Source organism: Corvus kubaryi, unplaced genomic scaffold (assembly GCF_017639235.1).
Source record: "Corvus kubaryi isolate FWS band 111438036 unplaced genomic scaffold, C.kubaryi_AGA036_p1.0 135, whole genome shotgun sequence".
In the NCBI taxonomy this organism is placed as follows: domain Eukaryota; kingdom Metazoa; phylum Chordata; class Aves; order Passeriformes; family Corvidae; genus Corvus; species Corvus kubaryi.
In genome coordinates this window covers 4,586,243-4,613,347 of record NW_024580669.1, presented here as the reverse complement: position 1 = coordinate 4,613,347, position 27,105 = coordinate 4,586,243, and the positions used below count along the sequence as shown (strand labels likewise).

Genomic DNA, 27,105 nt, shown 5'->3' with positions numbered 1-27,105 from the left:
CTGTGACAGGAGCAGGCACAGCAACACACAACACTGTGTGCATGCTCTGGCTTCAGTGTTTGAAACAGCAATTTTAAGAACTTCCTGTTATGATTTAGACATGCAGATGCTGTTTGCTTGTCCCAGCCCTAACTAAACTATGCAGAAAGAGACAACTGTTTTATTTGGCCTAAGATAATGACTATGACAACACCATCCACTAGTGCAAACCAGAACTGTGTAAGCCCAGCCAGGGGATCCTGCTGAAGGTACGAGGTCACTTACGTGCCCTAAGAGGGCACAGCCTTGCAGTTTTCCCTCTCCTGAGGACACATCTGTGTACCCAGGCTGCACCTTCACTCGGTCAAATCACTTCTAGGTCCATCTTATCCCAAACAAACCCTCAGTGCATCTGCACACAGTGGGCTGCTACTAATTATGTAAACAGCCACCACTGCTGAAAGGTCAGGATCCAAGAGTTTTAATAAACACATGTCAAAATCAGTCTTGCCTCTGAAATAGAGCAGGATGAGCATGCATAATTAGGGAGACTTTCTGAAACAGAAAACTGCTTAAGATTTTCTTACCTTCACAAACATGAAGTTACTTTCAAGTTAAGTGTCAGAGAAGACAGAAGAAATGTGACATCAAAGGGAAAAAATAATTGGTTACAGCAGAGTAGAAAAGCTCAATGACTTTAAGGGGAGGAATCTTGAGATTTGTTTTTCAATTGAGACTGCTAAAAATTAATCAGAACTATATTCTAGAAAGAAAAAAAAATAAAGATGAAAAAAAGGAGCCTTCTAGACCTACCTCCCTAGCAAGGCTTGTTAGAAATTATCAAAGACTGCACATGAATTGCATCTGGCACAGATAAGACACAGGAGAGAGTTTAATTAAATAAGTTTATTGTCTAACGCTTACAGTTGTTACATCGCCGCTGTAAAGTGCGACAAATTTTCAGCAGGAACTCCCCGTTCCCCCTTTTCCAAAACTCCTATGAACTGCTTTAGGAACCAGGCCTTGTTCTTTAGACTCACAAAAGCAAAGTGGACATGAAGTTTCAGTGGCACAGTTTTCACAAGTACATGGTTGAACAGAACTGCTGGGCCGCCCTGCCAGCGTTGACAGCGGCTGCCAGGCTGCCCCACAGGAGGCCTGGGGCAAGAACCCGACTGCCCCAGCCGCAGCAGCTCCACCACAGAACCAGTTCACAGGTGAGATGAGTATCAGCCGCCGGCAAAGTGTTTGCTTGCCCACCCTCAGAGCTCAGAGAAAGGTGCCTGGGTGGAGGCACCGCAAAGGAATAAGGGCTGCTGAGTTCAGTGGTGGGGAAATGTGAGTTAAAAAAGTATAAAAAATTAATGTAAATTACAGATACAAATAATGTCAGGAATACTGGCATGTGGCAATCTGAACTCAGGTTTTTTGTTTTTCCTATTAGGGACAGGGAAATTAATTTAACATTTTACTGCTGTGTGCAAAGACGTTTACCACTCTCAAACTGATACATTTTACCATCTCACTGTAGTAGTGTCTGAACAGCAAGGTAGATGAATTGTTTCCAGCATTACAGGCAACACTAGATAATAATACTTAAACAAGATAATGTAAACTTTATTCTTAAGGCAGCTGGTACTAATGCTGCACACAGGCATCGCTCAATGCCCATTACAGTAATGGGACATGTAGCACTTGAAAACAAGTAGAAAGAAAATAGCATTATTGGACTAAATGACGCATGTTGTCAAAATACTTTCCCTTTCACACGAACCATGAAATATTTGGACACCTAGAAAAATAATGCACCTACTCCTCCAACTTCAGCCTGTTCTTTTACAAATATTTCAAAATACTGATAAATAATAGTGACTGCAAGCAGAATGCCAGTGCCAGAGCCAATGGCTCCTAGAAAGTCAGCCAGTACTGAAAGGGCACCGATGCACAAACCACCAAATGCAGCTGCTGTAGGGATGTATCTGCAAAAAGGAAAAAACAGGAAAGAAAAACGTAAAAATCGAGGTATCTATCTTTTACAAATATGGAAGAGATTCAATTCAAATTATTTCATTATACCACTTAAAAAAAGACACTATAGGTTAATCTCTAATCTGCTGCTATAACTTCTTTTGCATAATTAGGAAAAGGCAACAGCGGAATGGGAACAATCTTTCCTTTTGCAGTGGAAACAGGTATCAGATTTTTCCGAGAATCTCTGCTCTGGTTGACGCTTCCCCAGCACTCTTCACCATCCACCTGGAAGTCAGCATTTCCTTACCTGTTAAGCTCATGAACCATTGAAGTATCCCTGTGGCCTCTCATCACCATTTGCTGTTCTTTGAGTTGCTTGGCAACCTGCAGAAAACATTATTTTATGAAACTGCTGCACTGTTTCACAGTCACTTGATGTTTACTGGGATAACAACCATCACTCAGTAGCTGGTCAGTTCTAAACCAGAAGCACTGTTTGAAAACAATTAAGGTAGAACACCTACATCTTTTGCTGATGAGCCAGACACCTCAATCCAAGTCTTGGAGAAGAATGCACAGGATCCCAACATAAATATTATATAAACTATTACATGGACAGGATCCTCAAATATTGCACCCATGGATTCTGGAGGGGACAAGTAGTAGCACAGGCCACCAACGGGGTAAGAGCGAGCAGGGCCACCTCCACTGACGTCCTGAGAGGGGAAGAAAAAGGCAGTTAGTTTTCTCACAGACATCCCACATTCCTGTCCTGTATTTATAAAGGAATTCCTGTTCAATGTTTATAAGTTTTTATATACAAATGTTAAAAAGTAAGTATTCCAGTTGGTTAAATACCAAGGTTTCACATCTAAGTAAAAATGCAAATAATTTTATGCAGCTAAAATGTGATAAATACTTACTGCCCACTGTCCCAGTAAGTTCACCAAGAAGTTGCCACTAAAACGAACAGACAACATCTGGGAAATGACGTAGAGGTTTGACACTAAGGCAGACTGCAGAATGATGGGAATGTTGGAGGTATAGAACAGCTTGATGGGATAGCTGCTGTACTGCCCACGGTATCGTGCAGACTTGATGGGTAAATCCACTCGGAATCCCTGTGGCGAAGAACACAAATGCACCAGGGTTAACTTCCGAGACACAAGGAATTCCCATTATGCCCCAAAGCTATTCCTGACCATGCAGTTCTTGCTAGATAAACATGGAGTGCAAGGTCTGAGACAGTAGAGCCCAAAGGCTTTCTGCTACAGCCTGGATTACAAATTTTATGGACTTCAAAGTGTTACTGGTTGGTTATATTACATTCTTTTCACGTAAACATGGTTTTTCATCTGCTAACTGGTACTCCTGTAAAATACATTTTATAGAACAGGGGTTGATAAAAGCCTGTAATGGCTTCTAACTCAAGTAGCCAGTTACCAGCAGGTTCTTGTGTAGTAAGCCCAGTTTTCTGTTTTCTGGGGCAGGATCCTGTGTGAGTACACCCAAGAAAAACCACATGAACTTGAAAACCTGGTATTTCTTTTCTTTTCTTTTTTTTTTTTTATTGCCAGCATTCAAACTCAACAACTTAAAAAAAAATTTCAAAATCACATTTTAGCCCCCCCCAAAATATCTTCATATGAATCCTCCTTTAGTGTCCATTTTAGTAGATACTTAAGATTTAGAAAGAAACACTAATTAAATGTTTCAAGAAAATTAGGGAAAAACTGGTAAGCTATGCAGTCTTCTAGAACAAATCTGTCATACACACCTCAAAGAAGCAAAGTTCTCCAGCTCTGTCCAAAAGTATTCTTTGAAGTCAATGATGAATATTAAGAATATTATTGGTGTGATGCAACCATTGCAGTACCAGCATCCATTTTATTAAAAATATTCTCATAATATGTATGGCATTTAATGGAATGTGAGATTACACATTGAGTGCAAGTAGGCCTGACTGTAAAATCTAACAGCTTTACAGTCACAGAGATAATTGTTACTGAAATAACAACACTGAAATAAAAAGAGTTTGTTACTCAAAGCTAAGATACTTCAGTTACTCTGGCTTAAACCTTCCCATCTTTTCCCAATGACTGCAGTGTCCAGGATCCATGTGCACTTCTACCTCTGCAGAGCTGCTGTGAGGAGTTTTACCTGGAAATAGATGACTACAGCAAACACAAACACTGTAGCAATCAGGTTCATGAGATTGGGCAGATTCTGTCGGTAAAAAGCCTCCCGCAAAGCCCGGACTTTGTCGGTTCGTGTGGCCAGGAGATGGAATAATGCAATCACAGCACCCTCAAACTCTGTCCCTGCATGAAGCAAAAAAGTGAAAGAAAGGTTAATATCCAAATTAAAAACATTTAAAAAGAAGTACCTTTCTTTTGGAAATTTTAAGTATGACAAACAGAAAATTTGATACGTTAGGACATGGATCCTGTTATAACAAATATGTCACAATACAGAACTCTTTTTTAGCTTATGGAATGTAGAATGATCTAAAAAAACATTATTCCTGGTTAGAAAAGCCAAAAAACCCCATCAAAGTCACACACATGGAAGAATGCTCCCTTCCTTCCTTTTCTGGGAGCAGAAGGATGTTTGGAAGGAAGAAATAATAAACAAGGTGAAAAACAACTTTTAGAAGAACAGTAATAAAAATGCAACAGAACTACTAAGAATTAGGTTCAAATGAAAGCAAACTAAAAACATGGCTCAGGATTTCAAATGAATGCAGTAAACTACTTAATTCCTTGATGCTGTATCTTAAAGTGGTATTTCAGGGGTCTCAGAACAACCAAATGTTGTTGAAGACCGGCTGAGGAATGAAGAGATTGCAGTCTCTGAAGAATCAAACCAGCTTACAGTAACTCAGAGGCACCAACTACAAAAGTATCCTATAGCCACAAACAACAGCTGGATCACAAACAACTCCTCTGAATGTACAGTATTTCCTGTCTTCTCTATTTCCATGGACTAAGTGATGATAAAACAAGACTATTTCAGTTTGGAAATCCAAAACTTTTCATTCAAAGGACTTCAAGTCCCATTTTAACTGCTGCACTTCAAATCAGCCAAGGCAAACTTGTACCAATCTCCATGTAAATCAGACATTTTTATCTTCAATGTTAATTGGACAACTGACTTCAGAAGCCAATCATGACACTAAAACTTTTTTTTTAAATGCCATCCAATAAACTTCTGATAGTTAGTGTGTAGTATACACCCACTGAAACATGTTGTGACTGACTGTAACTGCACACATACCTCTGCCAGTGTTGATGGTAGTGGGACTGAAAGCTTTCCAGACAATGGTTTCACAGATATTGGTAGCAATAAACAGGGAAATACCAGACCCCAATCCATAACCTTTCTGTAGCAACTCATCTAGCAGCAACACAATCAAACCAGCCACAAACAGCTGTGAGAAAAGAAACAAAACTGAGCAGAAACAAGAATAAATCAAGTCAAGAGCTGTGTATTAATTCCCTGCTTCAGTATTTTCATCATGTTGGAGAATGATCATTAAGTGTTTCATCTAAATGTCATTCATGCAGTGTTTCTGCCCTCTCACATACCAAGGCCTGTACATCTCACCTGGCAATGAGCTCTGTGCCTTTTTTCAAGGCAGACACAACAAACAGATTACTCAGTAATAACTTTTTTTCTAAAACAATGTTTAAGTTTGTGCATTTACTGCTTTGTTCTACAGGAGAATGTCTCAAAGCTGCAGCTGTGCCATTTAGTGAGAATTCCTCCACAGCGTTGAACAGCAGCCACTGTTTCCTAAGTCCACCAATTCCTGTATTTTCAATTAAGCAGCCACTCCTACCTGAAATACTTTTGATACTAACTACCCCACCACTCTCCTCCTTTATGGAACATTTAGAATTTCTCATATATAGACAGATAAAATGATGATGTTTTACAGCATTAAAAATAAATAAATTGAAGTCACCCAGACATAGGAAGATTTTTCCTTCCAGCTATACTGTATCTAACCAGTCTCAGTTACACACAAAATAGCTCATTACAAACCTGAATTATAATAAGAAGACAAATTCCAGCACCCATTTCAGCAGGATCTCCATACATTCCAGTCATAACATACACAATGGCTTGCCCAATGGTAATAATCATCCCAAATACTAAAACAAGAGAGAAAGCAAATCCTTTAAAAAAATCTGAAGTCACCTACCAAAGAAATCTCATATCTAGTACCACTTAGGCAGGCTGCTTTCCCAAGAATAAAAATACACTCAGTAATTTTAATTGGAACACTTCTTACATTTCTGAGCTCCATTGAACAAGGCTCTGTCTTTCGGAGTATCACCAACTTCAATGATCTTTGCTCCTGCCAGCAGCTGCATGATCAAACCTGATGTCACAATGGGTGAGATACCCAATTCCATCAAAGTACCTAAAAAAGAAGAAAAATTAATACAATTGCCATTCAAGCACCTCTCCTAAAGCATTAGGTCTCTTGAAAGGTTTTTGACCTATAAAGTTTATTTTTAATAATGCTTCCAATATGTATATTCCTGTACAGGTATGACAAAGACCTGTATGGTCTCACAAAAGGCTGCTGTGTTAAAATCTGTAACTTTGAAGGCAGCATGGAAAACCCATATAGCTTTTAATTACAAATATTTTTGTGGAACCACACTAACACTGAAGGCCAATGCACGCTGAACTCAGCTTTTTTTGGCATATCCTCAAGGAACCTTTCACTGGACAGCATCTTGTCCCTGGTTGTTTATTCTGTCAGTGTTTCAATGTCACATTTTCCAAAAGTTTAGTTTTGCAGATCCACAGTTTCTGAGAACATTGCCCTTGGAATCACTGACTCTAGTTTAGGATTAAATTAGTTCTTAACAAAACAAAGACTGTCATTAAAATGTTCTTACTCTGACAACTCACTGGCACAGTGTCACTGAGGTATCAACTTCCAAATGTATGCAATTCAAAGAGGGAAAGCATTAAAATAATTATTATAATTTCGTTCTTTCATACTTGTATCCTGGAGTTTACATGTTAAATATTACATCACCTCTCATGGAAATCTCTATTCCTCCAGCAGCTAGAAAATTAGGATGTCAAAAACTTCAGCATTCACCTCACATCCTCCAATGACTTCTAGTCAGTTGACTTAAGTGAAAATTCACTTTCCCACTCCTGCTTTTTACTGCTGTCTCCCTAGCCTTTTCTTGGCCACTGTTACCATTCTGTCTGGGTAGTGGGCAGCATATTTAGTATCATACACTGCTAGGGACGCACCAAATTCTGCAAATTCTGAAGTAGAGTTTGAAGCAGAGAACTTCTTTACCTTACTATCCTCACTCGTGTGACAAAATCTGCTACTCCTAAGTAAGGAGTACCTTCACATTAGAGGGTTCCAGTGATTTTCTTACTTCCAGCCAATTTTCCAAGCTCCAGATGAGATCAGTGTCCTCATTTAGAGTCACGCATGACTGGTCACCCATCTTAAGTTTCAGACTTCTAGCATCAGCTTGAATTTTCTTATACATCTGGTTGTGTTCCACTTTACTCTTCTAAAATAAGTTAGTTTGGTTTTGCTAAACTTTATGCCTAATCATCTCTGCCTTTAGCTTTTCCACCTAGAAAATTACTCACCCATAACACTGCCAAACTATTATGAAGTGTAACTGACTTGCACAGGTGAGGGATTTCCTAATCAACACCCTCATACTGCACATTAGTGCAGTTCCGAAATGGAAAGCCAGAAGATTCCCTGTTCCATATATTAGTTAGACTGCTCTAAAATCCTGAATGCAATCATCCCAAAACTTGTCAATAAATATTAATCTCATCTGCATCTCAAAGAAATCCTGTTCTTAAGACGAAACATGCCTCAAGTACCGATTTTAATTACATCGGTGCTAAGAACTTTACGAAGTCTTCCAGCCTGATGTCTGGGTTGTGTGGAATTTAACAGCCAACTGTTTTTCTCCTGGTCTGTTTATCCCGATAGGAAGCAGAGGAAAGAGTAAGTACCAACCTCTGTTTGATGCAAGAATGACTCGCATCCAATAGAAGGGGTCTGCAGAATCTGATGACATGATTCCAAACAAAGGGATCTGTCAAAGAGCACAACAACGTTAAACAGATACACACAATTAGCATTCATTAATACAAAAATCTTAGCATGTAAGTTCAACTGTTACACTGTTTAAATTTTTTTTTTAATTAAACTAGAGGTACCATCTCTTTCAATCCTCCAACAGGGGCATAACTCAGAGGACTAAACTAAGACCCTTCTACAGGAAAAACAGAAACCCCTAGAAAGAAGTTTAAATATTGAAATTCTAGAGATAGAAATATGTTTTGAAAAATCCCACACAGAACTGTCAATGCTAGACAAGTTCATAAAAAACTTCCAATATTCTATATGTCAATATTGAGGGATTTAGAGCTCTTCAATAAAAAGAGCTTCCTAATCACCAAAACAAGAGAGTAGGAATCCAGGCAATCTTTGAGATCAATTTCTGAAAACTCTAGTCTGCACCATCTGTTTTCCTTATACAACTACTATAATCTCTCATATAGATTCAATACTCTAATTATGCATACATCCAGCTGCTAGTAAACACCGATAAACGACACTACTTTCTAGCTCTAGTATCATTCCCACTTTCTCCTTTCAAAAAAAAGGTAGGTACAAGAGCTGGGTTTTAGCCTTTAAACAGTCCTTCGGAGCTGAAATCAAAACTATTAAACTATTGCCCTGCAGTCTGCAATGGCTGCATTAATAAACATAAGCTAAAAACCCTGATTCTCAAATGTACAGTTAGTTTTAAATCTTGCAAGAGGTCTACAAGTTCTAAAAAATGTATATCAAGTAATAAATGGATTCTCATTTTCTTCAGTATCCAGGTATTCTTTAAAGAAAAACAAAAAAACCCTCCACTGTTTACATCCCAAGCACAGGTTCTAGGAACACCTACAACTATGAGTAATAAGGATTACATAAATGTTTACAAAGACAGGCATTTTGGAGGGGTTTTAACTAACAACTTTACCAGGATATTCACAAAAAACAAGTTCTAAATGTCAACTTAAACACTTCACAGAAACATTTTCCTCCAATCTTTACAATCCATCAACTTGTTGAAGAGGAATTTGGTCAAAAGTCACTTTGATTCAGTTTTCACACTTGTGAGTGCTAAAATTTAAATGTAGCTATGAACAGAGGGTAAACAATGCATTGAATTGCTCAGTTTGTTTATGCTGCTCAATAAATAATTATCTTGGCTGTTTACCCTGCAGCCATTATCATCATTTGACAGGACCTTTGTAACAAGAAAAAAAGTTATGCATTTCTGACTAAATAAAAAGCATTAGTTTCTAAAAACATCTATGATCAACAATCAAGAGATTATAGAGATTTCAGAGAACCAGGTTTTCTGAACTGAACTTTAAATACTTTAACATAAAAATAAAACCTGAAACTGGTAGGTCAATATGAGACACTCATGCTTTCAGTATACTTCTTACGTACAGAACACACATTTTCTGACACAGACAACATCAATACCTACCTGGCAGCACACTAAGAAAATGAAGAGTGTGATGGCTGTCCATAGCACCTTCTCTCTGAACTGGATCTACAGGACAGAGCAGAGATATGGATGTGTTCACTGTATACAGAACTTCCACTGCACTCTCACAACAGTACTAAATGCTGTTACCATTCAGAATTCAATGCAAAGATATCAAACCAGAGAGCATCACTCCTCATTGGAACTTACTTTTAATATGATTTCAGATTTGAGAGAGAGAGACAAAGGTAACTTATGTGGGACTGGCAGACATTCAGCCACTAGACTATATTTTATCTACAGTATTCTAATACAGTGGGTATTTACAGAAGAGCAACAGCATGGGTAAAATCATGGACTTACCAGAGCAAACATGAAAGATTAATGCAAAAAACTTATCTTCAGTGCTTAGTGCTCTAGGCTTCAACAGAAGTTGTGTAAAGCTGGGTTACTAAACTAAAGCACTATAAAGTTTTTAGAGGAACTGAACTGTTGTGAAGAGAAGTGATAAAAACGAGAAGAACCATGAGTTTTTGACAGCAATTCAGAATATTTAGAATTAAGTTCTTCAAAGGGTCTTAGAGGAAGTTTTAAATTCATCACTATGTTCATGGACATAGATCACAAAATGATTTTTAAAGATTCTTTGTTTTCCTCCAAAATATTTTTATTGATGTAGGTTATCTATTACTTTAAAAAGAATGCCAGACCAATGATCACTAGTCATTATTTAATTGAAGAGAATCTCAGGGTCACAACATTTGAGGCACCTGTAATTAGTGCCAGGTACAAGAAGAGAGGAATCACAAGATTTAAGTTTGAGCCAGAGGATTCCTCAAAGCATGAGACAGAAAGAAATGCACTTGAAGAGAGCAGAGAGAGCGGAGATGCAGGGTTATGTTCAAGTTCCCACCTCTCCTCCAGGGACTGTAAACCTGAGGGTTAAGTGTGTTCACCGCAGACAAGTGTAGAGCAGCTACTAAAACATGACATGAACTAACACATAAGAGAGATACAGCAGAAATGGTTGGAGCTCTCTGCCTCCAACCACTGAATCTGCCTGTGGAGAAGTAATAAGAAAAAGGATTAGTGCCTGGTTTAATTGGTACTGAACACCCACAAATGAGCAACTACAAACCAATGCAGCAGCAGCACAGGTCCTCAAGCAAAAGGAAACCCAGAATGTAGTCTACATCTTTATAAGTGAAACCATGCACTTAGAAGCAAAATAATCCAAGTAATTTAATTTATTTCCTGCTACTGCCTCACTCTTAAAAGAGGACAGATCCTAAAAATACTTACAGCACAGAGTTATAAAAAGAAAAATAGTGACAGCAGGAAATAAATCCAAACAAAACGTTGTGTTAGACTATGCAGTGCTGACCCACTTTACCAAGTCTGAACTCCACAATTCAGATTTTAAGCATAGCCTTCTAAAACCAAAAATGCTTAACCAACTTATCTCTACAGCCTCACAGTTAACATTGGCTTCAGAGGCATCAGTGAAAGTCTAAAACTGCTCTGGTTCTCCCTGTAACTGTGGTGAGTAAGAGCATTAGAGAAATTCTGCATCACCCAAATCACAGTTGTTCACAAGGAAAACAGTCTCTATGAGTAAAGAAGACAAAAAAGAAAAAGGAGTCATCCAAATCCGTATGTCAGGAATGGCAAAATACAGAGTGGTACCAAAATATTCTAGCCACAAATGCTAACAAGCACAGGGACAGTAAATTTCACCATCTGATCTGATTCAATTGGACATTTTCTTCCTTTGACATTTTCCTTAAATCATGTGAAAATGAAGGGACGTGAGCATTATCATCTTAGTGCTCTGAACAGTGTGTTCTTCTTAGAAAATCTGTGCATGAGGGAAATAGGAGCCCATTCTACTAACTACAAAAGTAGCAATCACTTTTGCTAATCAAGTTGGCCAAAACACAAAAGCAACACTCCCTAGAGACAGAAGAAACCACTTCCCTCATAGCAATAATGGCAAAATGATTCAGTGAGGGCCCAACTGAATCAAAACATCATCTTCACTTAACAATCAATACATGTTTAATGAAAATTAATCTCTTTTTCTATTTGGTTATCTAAATTTCTTGTTCTGGCCCTAAACCAATCCACTAAAACCATTACTGGTCATATCTGCCTGTGACAGCTTGCAAGAAAACAATAAATTATAGAGAATTGGAGTTACATGGAATGACCTAAATCACTTTACAAACTACACAGAAACAAGGAACATGACTGAAAATGGTCTCAGGGCTCTTCAGCCTAGGAAAGATGTTCCGAATTATATTTTCACTTTAAATTTGTACAAAGCTGGCAGTTGGCAGCCATTGTCTAGACAGCAACCTAAATAGCAGTAAAGACAAAGTGACCCAAATAGACAGGACAGGAATCTTGGCACCTCTCTGAGCATCCTTCATCTGCTGATAGACAACAAGGACAGATCAAGCCCCTCTTCCTCTCTGGCAAACAGCATCTGCCAGTGAGTTTTAGAGAAACATCAGTATCTGTAGGTTTGTGTCAGCTTTCTCTTCTCACTCATCTCACGAGACAAAAATGGGATGGCTGTAACCAGCTAATCACGATATGCCATAAATCAGCACCAAAAGATTGCACCAAGGTTCCCCACTGCAGAAGCAAAGATGGGCCCCTGCCACCCAGAGCTGGTGCATCCAAGCCTCAGCATGCGGGTCTGGCTCTGGAGATTCCTGCTCTGAAAACGCCTTTGTCTGACCTAAATAATTTGTTTAGAAATCCATCCCAAGGCTGAAAGATGCTGGAAAGCAACTAAGTAAGACAGATGGATCAAAGAGCCAGGGGGAAAATCCCAGTCTTAAAAAAATCAGTTCCAGAGGGCCATAATCATCAGTTTTTACTGCATCTTCTCCATTTAATCCAGCAGGCTCAGCTGTGGTCACTGGCACAAACACTTCTGAATCCAGTCCTAGCTTTTGGAAACCTCTCATTAACCAAGGAGGATCCTCTGGGATGGTGTCATGCCCCCAGTTAAGCATTTCCTTTTAAGAACATAAAAAACCAACATTTAGCTCTTAAGGAATTTTCATGGAAGTTATGACAATATTAAGTCAATTTGTTACTCTAATTAGATTGTTTGTCACCTGAGCAATATGTGCTTGCTTGAGTTTTGAAAGTAAAAAATGGTGTTTGGTTGGCCTTTTTTTTTTGGACAAGGCAGTTCTCTTCCTGATCTGTAGAAATTACCTATTTTTAATCTAGAAAATGTGCCAAGAAATGGAAGGAGTTTCAAGGGCTAGAGGACTTGAGAGATCAGCTGTAAGTGATCTGAGTTCATTGATTTCAGATCAAAGAGAAACATTACATCCAGTAGGTGAACAGGGAGCAATTACCTGAACTGTACCACAGATCACTTTCCCACTTCAGCAAGGTGAATCATAGCTATGGGTGTAGGAAATACTTTGTGGGAAGAATTAAATTTGTGTTTCCTGATCTAAAGAAAAATTATTTTCCAAGTGATATGCAAGCCAGCTCAAAGCCAACAGTAGGATCCACAGAAAAACAAAGCTTGAAAACTCTGTTCTAGTATATTAAAATACATCACACTGAGCTGAAACTAAATAAACTTAATCTAGAATTGAGATTTTTAAAAAAATGAGTTAGCATAATTACTAAAGGGAACAACTTACCAGAATTCATCATCACAGTAATGTTTTACCTTAACATGGGTTCCCCCTGCTCCAAAGAATATGTTCTACTTTAGGGCCCACTGTCAGTATCTATGTTGGAGCCTGGACTAGAATATCACAATATTCCCTCCTCTGTGAACTAATAAATGTAAGAACATAATGTGGCACTCACTTTTCTTTCCGGTTTCTGGATTTCAGGTAACACTGCACAGAATGGCTTAATAACTTCTAAAAATTTTACTGTTCCAGAAAAACAAACACACAAACACAAAAGAAGACAGAAAAATATATTAATGAACATTTATGAATTTATAAAACTTCACAGAACTTAGTTTAGCTTCCAAAACTGTCTGAAAACTAATACCCTCTTCTTAAAACAGCTGAAAACAGGGCAAAAATGTGAAACAGAATTCTCGTTCTAACCAGATTTGGCCCATTCTTTTTATCACAGCTGGAATGATTTTAGAGAAGTGGTACTGTATGTATCACCAGAAGTGAACTGAATTGTATTCCATCTAAAAATAAATGACCTAGTATCAGTCTGTGCTAGTTAAACACAGAACGATACTGACATCAAAAGGTACCCATGTAGAGATTACAATCTTGTGTTTACTGAAGTATTTAGCTGAAAAAATAATTCCGTTATTAAGATATGTTAAGAAATTGTAATTTAAATCAGCGGAACACTTATTCTGATTGGAACTTCAGGGGATTTTATTTTAGCTTTTAATATATCTCTCTTCACAGTTTCCCCTTTAAAAACACAGAAAAGCTCAACACTGTGAGCAGTTTTTCTGGGAAAAAAATTAAACCAGTTTAAAAAAAAAAAAAAATCAAAGCATTTGTGCTTGGTGAGGAATTTGCCCTCCAAAACTTGAACATTATTCTCAGCCCTGACACACTGGGACAGACATAAAAAACCACCATCGGTTCCTTTTCAAAGAGAATGCATTTATTACACTGTAGAATGCATTTATTACACTGTAAGTAACATTCTGGTTGTAGTGCCATGTTTATATTTACACTCTGATGTGACATACGTCTCCTCTATTTATCCCAAGGCCTCAGACGGCTCGTTGGAAGGTGCACCTCGCTCCACGGAGCGTGGCACAGCTCTGACATGAACAAGATGTCAGAGCATCATGGAATGGGTCAGGTTGGAAGGGACCACAGTGGCTCATCTGAGCCAACCTCCCTGCTCACGCAGGGCCATCCCAGAGCACATGGCACAGGGCTGTGTCCAGACAGTTCTGGAATAGCTCCAGTGACAGAGACTCCACACCCTCTCTGGACAATCAATTTCAGTGCTTGGTCACTGCACAAGACAGAAGTTCTTCCTCATGTTCAGGTGGAACTTCTTGTGCACCAGTTTCTGCCCGCTGCCTCTTGTCCTATTGGGTGGCACCACGGAGAAGAGCCTGGTCCATCCTCTTGATACCCTCCCTTTAGACACTTATACACACATATATGTGCATAAAGGGTATATATACTATATATATCGTGTATATAGTGTGTATATATACATAGTAGGGCTGGAGTGGAAGAGGACACCCCACCACGAAGCAGTGTCCGGCCTCACGCTTTGCCCGGCAGCACCGACCCTGTGCGGGGAGCGAGCGCTCAGCACCCCCGGCCCTGCCTGCGGCGGCACCCGAGACACGGCGCCCCCTCACCGGCCACGGGCCACCGCCCACGTCCTCCCCGCGCTGCCCGGGACCGCTGTCCCCCACGCCGGGTCCCGGCCCGCTCCCTCCCGGCTCTGTCCGCACTCACTGCCCATGGCGGTGGCGGCCCGGCCGCGGTCCCAGCGCTGTCACCGCTGCTGTCGCCGCCGTCACGTGACGCGCGCTGCGGACGGGCCGTCCCTCCCCGCCCGGGGGGACACGGCGGTACCGCCCTCACCGAGCGCCCCCCGCGCCCTTCCCCAGGCGAGGGGAACCGGATCGGCGGGATCGGCGGGGAGCGGTGGCCGCCGCGGCGGGATCAGGCTGAGGGCGGGCAGCCGCCGCGGCGAAGGACCGCGCTCCCGGAGTGCTCCGCGCGGCGCGAGGGGCGGGCACGGCCCCTCACCGCCACACCTCAGCCCTGCCCGAGCTCGCGGAACTCCCCACCCCTCACTCGCTCACGCAGGCCTCAGGGGCTTTGAGCTTTCTGTGATGTTGTTGGTACAGCAGTACCAGGTGAAAAGCAGAGCTTCAGCGGTTTGGTACCAAAGGGTTTTAATAACAGCCCAATCCACCCGTATTGACAGATGGATGTGATAATTTCACAGGGTGAAAGGACATTGGGCCATTGGGGCATGTCCAAAGTTTGAACTGCAACCGAGCTGGAAAAGGGTCTGAAGCACAAGTTCCATGAGGAGCAGCGGAAGGAGCTGGGATTGCTCATCCTGGAGAAAGGAGGCTCAGGGTGACTTTCTCACTCCCTACAACTCCCTGACAGGAGATTGTAGCCAGGTGGGGGTCGGGCTCTGCTCCCAGACAACCAGCGACAGGATGAGAGGACGTGGCCTCAAGCAGCAGGAGGGGAGGTTTAGATCGGACATTGGTAGGAATTTCTTCACAGAAAGGGTGATTAGACATTGGAATGGGCTGCCCAGGAAGCTGGTGGAGTGACCATGCCTGTGGGTATTTAAGGAAAGCCTGGATGAGGCACTCAGTGCCGTGGTCTGGTTGACAAGGTGGTGATCAGTCATAGGTTGGACTCAACGGTTTTGGAGGTCTTTTCCAACCCAATTGATTTTGTGTTTCTGTGAAGTAAACCTGACAGCCTATTCCAGTATCATCCCACAATCACCAAAACAGGTATCACACCTACAGAGCTCTCAGTTACAAGAGCCAGTGGTCTATAAAATTAGGATTATCAGAATTTACTGCAAGATTTAGATATGACAATTTAAAATAGTATTTATTCTTTCTGAGTAACTCATCCTATTCAAGCACAAGCTTGAAATCTTCCTGTATTAGGCTAAGTTACCAAGAGAGAACACAAAATGTGTGAAGCATTAGGGCTCCTCCAAAACTTTGAATCTCTATTTTGGATTGCACTCTACATTCCCTAAGAAATTCTCTTAACCAAGACCTTGCTACAATATCTAAACAACTTTGCTCAATAGCTTTCGTTATCTGAAATCACTTAGAGAAGTTTTTTCTTCCAGTTTTATATAGTCATAATTTTACAACTACTAATGAGGAACTCCATAGCAATTACTTTCACCTAGAGTTCTTGTACAGTCTGACAAATGCCCCTAATTTATGGGCCTGGAAGTTTACTTGTAGATTATAATCTCCAAATAATAGCTGGGTTAGTAGCTAAGATTCAGGAAGTTTGTTGTAATCACCCTTTGTTCAGATTTTTAGCCATACTTATCTTAGAAGTTCATTAAATTACAGGTTTTGTTAGCAAACTTTCCTGTCTCTAAGTCACTGGCCTCTGTTTTGGTGATTGATAAAAGGTCCAGGAGGTTTCTCCAGTCCATGCTAATACAGATGCATCTCTTCATGTGTGCTGAATGAATGTTTCTATGTCACCCACGAGTGGGTTCCCACTGACAGAAGCAAAAAAGTCAAAATGCAGTATTGTTTTCTTTGCTTATTCAAAATACTACTGTATTCAGAACGTTTCACCTTCAAAGTTCAGACTGTATTTTTAAAATCTAAACTAACATCACTGTTACTAAAATACTTGTTTTAATATATTTGTTTTCCTGGTGTATTTTCTTTCTGTCCCTGAGAGTTTCTGCTGCCTTAATGAACTGCTCAATCTAACAACTCATTCCTTCAATGTCTTTACTTCTTTTCATTCTAGTCTTGCACTTCTGGAAATCCTGACACACCACAATGCACAAATGCTGTAACTCTCTCTCTCTTTCTAGTTAGCTCCTTGCTATCTAACAGCAGATAAGGGTTTGCTTCTCCTTGTGCTAATGACTCACAGAATTTCCTGTCCAAGGATTGAGACCTGCTCTGTTACCCACTCACCCAACTTGTGTAGTATTTTAGGCACCTGGTGTGACTCTTGGGGTGTCCTGTGCAGGGCCAGGAGCTGGACTCGATGATCCTTGTGGGTTCCTTCCAACTCAGGATATTCTATGGTTCTATGATTCTAATTTCTGCTTCTCTTTTCCCCAAAGCAAAAACAATTCAGCACTGTGCAGGGATGTCCCAGCATGAATGCAGAGAAGAGCAAGGAGCACAGATGGAAAACAGCCTCACGTGCATCCAAAATTAGTGGGAGAAACAGAGTTAGCCCCCAAGTCAGCAAGTGCTCTGCCTTGCTCCTGGGAGCTGTAAGCCATCATGCAAGAGCTGTGTTCTGCAGGCAGTCTGCAACAGCTGACTGAGAAAAGCTGCTCAAGCTCTCCCTTCCTACCCCAGTATCCCTGCGGAGCTCCATGGCACACCAGTGGGGCTTGGGGCATTGAGCTGAGCAGCACTACAGAAATAGCTTTGTCTCCCACCAGGAGGATCAAACAGGGTTGGAACACTTGAGCACCCTTTACCTGGTTGGATAACCAGACCTGCACAGCCCGTGGGGGAGTGGTCTGTAATAAGGTCAGGTTTGGGCCACGTGAAACTCAAAACACGGGGTCTGTTCTTCCCTTGTGTGCACCATCATAGTGAAAAACTGTGGGTTTACGTAATCATCAGCGTGCAGTCAAGGCTGGTGATTGCGCTCTACAACTTCCTTGGCTACAGCTGCAGCCAAAGCAACGTTACTCTTCAGCTTCCTTTTTCTAGTTATCAGCAGAAATTTAAAGCAGAATATGCCTTGATTAGATAAAGCTATTCAGGATATGCAGGAGGTTGTGCAGTTTGCTAGAGCAAAGTGGGAGAAACATGATTTCATGTTCCTGTGATGGATGTGCTAAAGCAGTGATGTGAAACATCACAGAACAGAGGTTACAGAGGTTATTTCTGGGTCAATATGGAGTGAATGAATAAATATGTGAATTAACTAGGATGAAATACTAAAGCAGGCTTCAGAGATGATTTTGGGACCTGTCTCCTGAAGTGAATGCACGCCTTGCCTGTCATCTGCCCTTTCCCACCCACCATGACTTTTCATCTGCAAGTGCTGGATCTAGTTAAACTCCACTTGTTTCTTTTCAGAAATGTCTCTGGCTCACAGTGAGTTTGGATTACTTAAACACTGCTTGCCCAGGTAACTGAGAAGAGCAAGGAGGTGCCAACTTCACCCTGAAACCAGGAAAGGAAAAATTCTGGGAAAAATCCTGTGGTGGCAAGAATGCTGCTCTGGGGCAGTCAACACTGGGGTCAGCCTGGGATGCCCATCTTCCATTTGGCTTCATTATTCTCCCACTTAACCTCAATGTTTTGGTCCTTTATCCTTTGTTTCCCAATAAAGACTGATTTTTTTCCTTTCTGCAGATGACAGCTGTGCTCAAACCATCCCTTGGTATTTCTCACCCTCTGGGTGAGAAAAACAGTGGTGCCTGAAGCTTTCAGGAGCCATCCTGCAAGGTCCCTGCAATGGGAATCCTGCTTTAACAACTCCTGCACTGAGAAGAGCACCAACAGCCACAACAGATTGCATTCCTGGCCCTCAAGGAAAGAAAAAAGAGAGAATCCACAACATTCTGCTATAGAAATGGCTCATTCCCAGGCATGGGGAAGCATTTATTTGATCAAGCAGCACTAACACTTCCATGGAAACAGAGGAAACAGAACCTATTTCCACACACGCACCATCCCAGGAAACTCTCAAGTGCAAATAAGCAGCATGATATAAGGTATTCCACAGTCACCTCACCAATTTGTCCCCTGGACTGGATTTTTAACTTTATGAAGACATTTTGTAGAAAATTGTGTAAGAGATCAGGAAGTATCAGGTGTAACAGGCACTTCTCATTGTTAAGTATTCCCCAACATGAAAAAATTGTTTAATCGTCACCAAACTTATTCCACCTTTGTTGTTTTTTTTCCATTTTGGAGAATTAAGAGTCTTAAGGATCTGGCTTTTGTTCTTCTTCACAGGAGGAGGCACTAAACATGACTGACATCCAGAGCAATCAGTCCATTGAAAACTCAGATAAATGTGTGGGTCAGAACATCTTCCTGCTGCTGATTGTGGAGGGTTCCAATGCCAACTGCTGGGGCTGGTAGAGGAGGTCTGCTCACAAGATGGAGCTGAAATTTGAGTTGTGGGGAAATTGTTAATGAAGGACAGAATCACATCTCGAGGTCCTGATGCCACAGTGATATCTGCTGTCAGATACTGGGCAGTCCCAGCTGGAGGTAATGCAGGAAGTTATCCCCCCATCTCCCAAAGACCATGGCTCCAAGGACATTATAGTGCATGATCTGCCAGAGCAAATGACACCTCTGCATTCTCCTCCTATTTCCCTACCTGGGATCTTTCATTATCCTGTCTACTTTGACTGAACACCATGTAAAATAAAGCTCCAGTCCTGCTCTTCACCAATGGTGCTATAAAGAGCAGAAGTAGCTGAAATTAGAACACATATTTGATTTAGGCATCAGAATTAGGTTTATGTTGTAAGCACCTCTGCGTTCAAGGAGAACTTCAAACTTCATTTTAAAGACTAAAACACCTGGGGGACATCTTACCTTAAGCCCCAGCTGCTTTTCAAACCGTGGAGACACAAAGGACCATGGACCCATGTTCTGTGGTTCTTCCTGACTCCAGATGAAGACTAAAGGAAGGATAAGAGTACATAACAAACATACATATTTATCTTTCCAGCAAAGAAAGAAAAAAAATTTTTGTTTTCGTAGCACCTCTGTTTTTCTGTCTTGCCACTACCTTTGAAATGAAGGCATGCCACACTCAATTCCCTTGCAGGTCACAGCTGAATTCAAACCCAAAGTATGTCCACCATTAGGGTATACTGTGTGTATATTCTGCTTTTCTACTGCTGTTTTCAAAAGCTACTAAAAGGGCTGGACTGCAAAGACCAATGCAAAAAAAGTCTCAAATGGTTTGCTCTAATTTTCCGTGCTGCTTCTTGGAAGCTAACAATAGCAGAGAAACAAGTTCTTTTAGCACAAGTGATAAACATTTCTGGAACATCCCACTCCAGAAACACTTGGATGTATGAGGGAGAGAACAAAGAGGAAAAAGCCACTAAAGCTCTTCATCTTAAAAGGCAGGCAACAGATTTAGTTCAGAACTTCAAAGAGACTAGAAAACAAAGGTAGAAGCCTGGTGGACCTTTTGCATGGTTGTATTTGCTCAACACTTGCTGTAGAGCTTCCAGGGGGAAAGGACAGAGCTCTTCAAGTCTCAGAATAGCTGTGCTGTGCTGCTTCTCTCCCAGTGTTTCTCTTTGCTTCACCAGAGCGTAGTAATGCTTTCCAGAACACAGCACCACACGGGTGACACTAAAATAAAATAAGAATGTTTCCAAGTTTAGTGTTTTACAGAAACTTGATGCAGAACAGCTTCACACTTCCAACCAAAGCAACCAGTCAAACTTCAAAGACAACTTTATAAAGCTAAATTGCTTCCCTTAGACCATCTTTTCTCTTCTTTGCTTTCCCTTCTCTCCCACTCCCCTCCAACAGTTGGCAACCTAACCTTTGGGCACAGTACGCCAGAGCTCAGAGGTCCTGTTTCTTCAGTAATTCTGGGAAAGTTACCTTACAATGGGATTGATCTCTCTTAGCCCTGACTATGTAAAAATTAAACACCCAGTCAAAGCTAGTCATCTCTGCACTCTCTGTAGAAAACAAACCAGAGGGAGAGAAGTCCCTCCAGAGGACAATTCTCTGCGATGCCAAAGCAGGATTGCCTGCTGGAGAGACACTACACCCTCCTGCAATCACAGAGGTCTTGGCTGTCTAATCTTACTGGACAAAGCAACGAGATAAACTGCACGCTTTGTGCCTCACCATCCCACTTAAAAAACCCAAGATGCTAAAGTACTTCCAGCCTTTTGATTGGGGGTCAGGAAGCAAATAGGAAGAAGGCTCAGACTTGGGTACTACTGGGGCAAGGAGCAGATAAGGGAAAAAAAATTAAAGCTGAATTGGTCATTGTGAACAGGACTTACTGTAACATCTGAAGGGAGAGAGATAGAGATATACAAACACTTTATTATTGCCCCACCTCATAAGCTCAGGCATTCCAGCCCCAGAACAAAAACTCTGGGTTCAGTTTTGGGCCCCTCATGACAAGAAAGACACTGAGGTACTGGAGGCTGTCCAGAGAAGGGAATGGAGCTGGGGAAGTGTTGGGAGCACAAGTTCTATGGGGAGAAGCTGAGGGAGCTGGGGGGGGCTCAGCCTGGGGAAAAGGAGGCTCAGGGGGGAACTTATCACTCTCTACATCTCCCTGACAGGTCGTAGCCAGGTGGGAGTTGGTCTCTCAGGTAACACACAATAGGACAAGAGGAAACAGCCTCAAGTTGCATCAAGGGAGGTTTAGACTGGATGTTAGGAAAAATTTCTTCACTGAAACAGTCAAGAAGTTGAACAGGCCTCCCAGGGCAGTGGTGGAGTCACCATCCTGGAGGTATTTAAATGTCTAGATGTGACACTTGGGACATGGTTTAGTGGTGGACTTGGCAGTGCTGGGCTAAGATTGGACTTGATGATCCAAGCTAAACAAATCTATGATTCTATGATTCGTCACAGCTGCTCCCAGTGACTGTCAGCTAATGGACATGGTGCAGAACAGGACCCACCAGGTTGGTAACTACAGTCACAAACTCCCGGTGAGGCCAAGGGCTGACAGACTGAACACTTCACTGTTTTGCAGACAGATGTTGTAACTACCAACAATTACCAGAAGAAAAGGAGAGGAAGTAAAACTAACCACAGCTGCCCACCATGAAACATTTTCCCCTCAAAGTCACCTCTTTCATATCACCTCAAATTTGAGCTGTTGGGTAGGAGAAAGGGACAGGACATCTCTTTTGAGCTTCTCCTCTAAGAAAGCAGAGCTACCTTTTAGGATCTACTAAGGAGTCACCAATGACAGGCTTGAATGTTGTCCCTGGGGCCATTTCTTCAAAACTTGATACAGCAGCCTACATGAAGGAAGAGTTGGAAGTTACCAAATCTTGCTGCTTTTCCCTCAGGCCAGAGTCAGAAAGAATACTGAGACAGGGTTTTGGTAAGTACAAAATACACAGTCTTCCCTCTCCTTCCCATTCCCAGTGAAAAGTGGGATGATAAGGTTCCCAAGGACACCATCAGATCAGGAATGAACCCTACTTCTAGCTCACCTCCACCCAGCTTTAATCCTCTACCTATTTGGCCCCAAACACGCAAAATCCCACTGATTTGACCCCAAAACAACAATCAGAGAACACAGAGGAAGAAGAACAAGGGGAAGGGAACACAAAAGAGAATAAAGAGAAGGAGAAATAAAAGAAAGAGGAAGGACAATTTTCAGCTTACTGGGAGCCTGAGTAACACTTTGGGAGAAGCAACAATGAGAGGTTTCCTGAAGTTTCGGACCATTTGCCGCCGGAGTAAATGGAAATACTGTGCTGGGGTGGTGGGATGCACGACTGACATGTTGACCTGGTCACCATCAACTCCTTCTTCTGAGCTGTCACACATCTGTACAGGGGAACACAGCAATACCTTGTCAAAAGCAAACTGTGAGACCAATATGGAAGAAAAAATCCAGGCACAAGAGGCACACTGACCTGTATAGGAGCAGATTAGCAAATACCCAAATTCAGACATTGGTTGCAAGAGAGGAACAACTTCAGAGAAGAAATGGGTTTAGCATTTAACTGGCAAGATTACATCTGAACTGCCTCTTTTGAGCACGTTGCAACGAGGGCACCGGGAATCCCCATTTTGTATTTTTGCAGCACAGCTCCCAGAGCACTGACTGCCCATGCTGTGCTGGGGATATGTGACCCTGAGAGGTGTGGTGGGTACCTGTAAGAACCGTTCCATCCGGCAGGACGAGTGCTCAGGGCCTGCACCATCATAGCCATGGGGAAGAAGAATTACTATCCCACTCTGAAGAAGCCACTTGGCCTCACCTAGAAACACAGAACGAGGAGGAAGGAAAGGATGATTTCCACAGAACATAAAGCCACAGAACACATTGCTTTGCACAAACTACTCAGGAAAAAGAAGAGCTAATTTCCACATCATTAAATACAAGCCTGAAACATGCTGCTGGCATTTTGTCCTGAGGTTCTCTACAGTGAAACAACACACATTAGGTGAACTGAAGTTTCTGAAATCATCATGTAGCTCTGGGCTCCCAGAAGACTTATGTCTCCACATGGAGCACATGACAGTGAAATTTTAAAACTTCATCTCTACATGTGTGATCCCAGCAGCATCCTGTGAGCCAGTCCTGGCTAACACAGCAGTGCTCATTCCCCTGAGCTCTGCCAAACCTCCTGCACAATATAAGAGATTACAGTCAAATCCAGAAGGTAATTCATCCCAGCTTCAAATACATGTGGGTGGGATAAGAGGGCCTCTGAATTTCCGTCTATGACTACAGAGGTTTTATATCTGAGAACTCAGAAAACCTGTTAGAGTCAAACTTAGTAAGGTGGTGTTGTGGGGTTTTTTGTTTCTTTGTTTTAAATAATCACTATTTTCCTTCTCTATTGCTTCAGGAATTTTTCAGATGCTTCATAAAGGAAAGGTACAGTCTATAAAGCTATCAACCATATATACACACAGTAAAATAAATGTGGGGGAAGAAAGGCCATAAATATAATTAATTGTCCTTTTGTAATGACTGTACTCTGCCAAGGAGTCTTTCATTTTCAATGTACTGTCTTCACAGAAAAGCTGCGCAGAAGTCAGGACCTCACGGGCAAGCTTACAGAACTCCTTGAGAAAACAGAATTCTTTGCACAACATGTTGCCCTTTTACTTGAAAGAGGAAGGATTTTCTAAGAAAGTGCATAATACAAACGACTGATTCTTAAATATATTAGTTCCTTGTACACTCACCTCCAGAAATGAAAGTGTCAAATATTATCTGGGCTCCATTAAAGAAGTCTCCAAACTGAGCTTCCCAAATTGGCAGTAACTTAGGGCTCTCAATACTCATTCCATATTCAAAACCAAGCACAGCTTCTTCAGACAAGGGACTGTTACTCACCTAACAAAAGGAAATTGTTGGGAGGGGTGGGTGAGGACAAAAACAACCAAGGGTTAAGAACCCTTGGAATCAGGCAATCACTGCTGGGCACACTGAGGACATGAACTCCTAAAGGCAACTGAGAGTCTGATTTTTTGCTGTTTTGCTTTTGAATGAAGGCACTGAGGGGAAAAGAATAATACCTGATCTCTCAAGGAAAAGCAAACCCCCTTGTTAAAGTTGTAATTTGTAACAACAAAGAATAGGGATGCCCTGACAGTTTTTATGTCCCTGTATCTGGGGTTTGCCAGAACATACATACTGCCTACATATGTCTCAGCAGCTTTAAAAAATGGATTGTTTCAGAACAACTTGAAGAATCAGGTCTTGTGGGCCACAGAACCTACCTCTAGGAAACCTTTCTGGTCTGGGGACATGTGATTCAGAGGAATGTAGGTATCATCTGTCTCCTGGCAAACCAACATCGCGTGTCGTTGGCTAAAGGTTCCTCTGCCAACATCTTGTCCACTTAGTCTGATATTAAACCCTTGCCAAGCAACAAACAAAACACCAAATCAGCAAGTCATGGAAAAAGAAAACATGCAGGAAATAATTCTATCTCTTGTTATATCTCTTCTTGGATTTCCCCTCATCAGCAGCATCAAATCTGAGATGCAATTCTTAACCAGCAACAGCTCCAACTCACAAGCACACAGATGCTCTGACATTATTTTGGGTAAAATGGTTCAATTTACTGAAACAAACTGAAAAAAAATGTGCATTCTGTATCATATGTAAATGGAGATTTGAATTCAGGCTAGAGAGGAAGGAGAAGAAATAGTAGCATAAAGCACACAAAGTACTTGGGAGCCCCACTGATGTCATCTGCACTGCTCACGTGCTCATCTCTATGCACAAATGTTTTTGGGGAGTGGGAGGGAGCTACAGTTCTTTGAAGATATTTAAGACTCAGTCTACAAATATTAGTGACATATAGGATTCATATTTACCTTCTCTTAGACCATGCAAATTGTCAAATTTATACATCATATCAATCTTTTTACTTAGAAACACCTAAGAAATCTAATGTTATCCTTTATTGACATTAAAGCAAAAATATTTTACTGTCTGCTGTCTAGTTGCCTCTTACCTTGGCTCAGCAGAGAACCAAATGCTAAAGTTTCAGCTGTTGCCCAGTCCAGCTTTTTTCCTTCCTCTATTTTTTGAACTCTTGACTAAACAAGTAAAGAACAAGAAAAAATTACTATTTTGTCTTTTTCCATCTGTAGCTCTTTTGGTGGCCCAGACTAATATTAGAAGCTAGGAAAAACACTACACACTATGGAGAGAAATGCTATATTCCTGCAGCCAGCTTAGGTTGAATTTGAATACAGTCTTATTTCAGCACATCCTGAAGAAGGTTGCCTGAGGACCACAAAACCATGGATGATCCATGTGTTCACCTTCCAGTCAACAAACTGTGGACTGATTAATTAATCCTAGTCTGAAAATACGAAAGATCTTAGCACAGCACAAAGTGTAGTCGTGGCAGACTTCTGGTCTGTCTGGTTAGCAGTGATGAAAGATACCAGGTGTAAGTATTTCAGTCTCCAGAACTCCTCCCTGTTCTGGCCTCCAGAACTGCAGACAAATGATCACACTGAGCTGTGGAGTTCTTGCCTTGGGCTGGGAAGACAAAAACATCAGTCTTTTGAAATACTCAACTCACATCCTCTCTCTGGCTGCCAACCAGACACCTGCACACACTCATCATCCATCAAAGGGAAACATTCACAAACCCAAAACCGACCCAAACCAAACACAAACTTAGGAGCTATCAAACCCCGACTGTCAAACTTGGCCACATGTTGTCTTATGTTTATATATATAAGTCATAAAACACTCACTACTGGCTTTAGAAACTGTGTACACTATAGCCAGGTTCCTGAGTCATTCCCTCACAAAGTACTCATTCTAATTACCAACTATATAAATATTAGTAAATTATCATAATAGTTTCTTTCTACTTGTAAGAATAATAAACTGTATATGAGCTTTTTTCTTCATTGCAATAAAATATTGTTGAAATAACAAACTAAAGTATATGGTCAGACCTGGAGAGGAAGATACATCTTCTTCAAAACTGGAGGAAAAATGGCATCATCTCAGCCTTGAAACAGAGTGAGCTGTTTTTCCTAGAGAATACCATTCTATTCTTTAACTGGAAACCCTGCTGTGTTTAGTCTTTTCCCTGTAACAGGCTGTACCTTTGAGCCATGGGATCAGAAGTATCATGATATTCTACTCACCTGTGCATAGGTCTTCAAGAGATGGCTGTGCATCTGGAGCTCTTTGGGCACCTCCACAGACTTGACTCCAATGAACTGCAGGAGTGGCACAGGCATCCCGGTGTCCCAGGTGGTGATTTTAGCAGAAGGCTCAACAAAGCCCTTCCAGTGAGCCTGCAGGTTGGTAGGAGGTGGACTGTACGAAGTCATGTTGGCAAGGTGATCGTTCAGCTTGGAATAGTACGTGGTCTTTATCTCAGACACTTCAGCCTCAGTCATGAGCCCAGCAGCCGTGAGGTGTTCTGCGTATGTGTCTGGGATACTCTTACGGGATCTGCCAGGGAGGGAATCAAACCCCATAGATATTAAGCCTAAAAACAATGTCACAGGAGAACAAGGAAATACCATCTTAGTACAGTCAGGTACCATGAAAAACTCATATGAACAGTGTCCCGGTCCATTATACTTATTTGCATGAAGTTCACTTTCCTGGCTTTTCAGAAAGATAACAGTTCTCTTAGAGATGTGTTTTATAGTCCTTTATTAATAAAAGTAAAAAAAAAAAAA

The 27,105-nt window shown here is 41.4% G+C and overlaps 2 protein-coding genes across 4 annotated transcripts; both read right to left on the bottom strand.

The window, feature by feature from the left end:
• Positions 1-870: 870 nt before the first annotated feature.
• SEC61A2 (SEC61 translocon subunit alpha 2) lies at positions 871-15,233 on the bottom strand. 3 transcript variants are annotated; one of them, XM_042052950.1, is made up of 12 exons: positions 14,969-15,232; positions 13,368-13,435; positions 9,519-9,584; positions 7,979-8,057; positions 6,248-6,379; positions 5,998-6,107; positions 5,227-5,380; positions 4,111-4,271; positions 2,874-3,071; positions 2,475-2,666; positions 2,258-2,334; positions 871-1,958 (listed from the first exon to the last, which is right to left on the bottom strand). In XM_042052950.1, exons 1-12 carry the CDS (start codon positions 14,973-14,975, stop codon positions 1,772-1,774), a joined length of 1,431 nt encoding a protein of 476 aa, XP_041908884.1. In that variant the 5' UTR covers positions 14,976-15,232; the 3' UTR covers positions 871-1,771. The 3 variants fall into 3 exon arrangements, with proteins under 3 accessions (XP_041908884.1, XP_041908893.1, XP_041908900.1); XM_042052959.1 differs by lacking the exon at positions 14,969-15,232 and adding an exon at positions 10,432-10,578; XM_042052966.1 differs by lacking the exons at positions 5,227-5,380; positions 5,998-6,107 and having other exon boundaries at positions 14,969-15,233.
• A 3,562-nt stretch (positions 15,234-18,795) lies between these two features.
• DHTKD1 (dehydrogenase E1 and transketolase domain containing 1) lies at positions 18,796-26,913 on the bottom strand. The gene is made up of 10 exons (XM_042052936.1): positions 26,560-26,913; positions 25,401-25,485; positions 24,658-24,797; positions 24,121-24,271; positions 23,077-23,183; positions 22,582-22,746; positions 22,126-22,208; positions 20,390-20,559; positions 19,786-19,871; positions 18,796-19,344 (listed from the first exon to the last, which is right to left on the bottom strand). The coding sequence occupies exons 1-10, from the start codon at positions 26,896-26,898 to the stop codon at positions 19,243-19,245; spliced, it is 1,428 nt and encodes a 475-aa protein (XP_041908870.1). The 5' UTR covers positions 26,899-26,913; the 3' UTR covers positions 18,796-19,242.
• Positions 26,914-27,105: the final 192 nt, after the last annotated feature.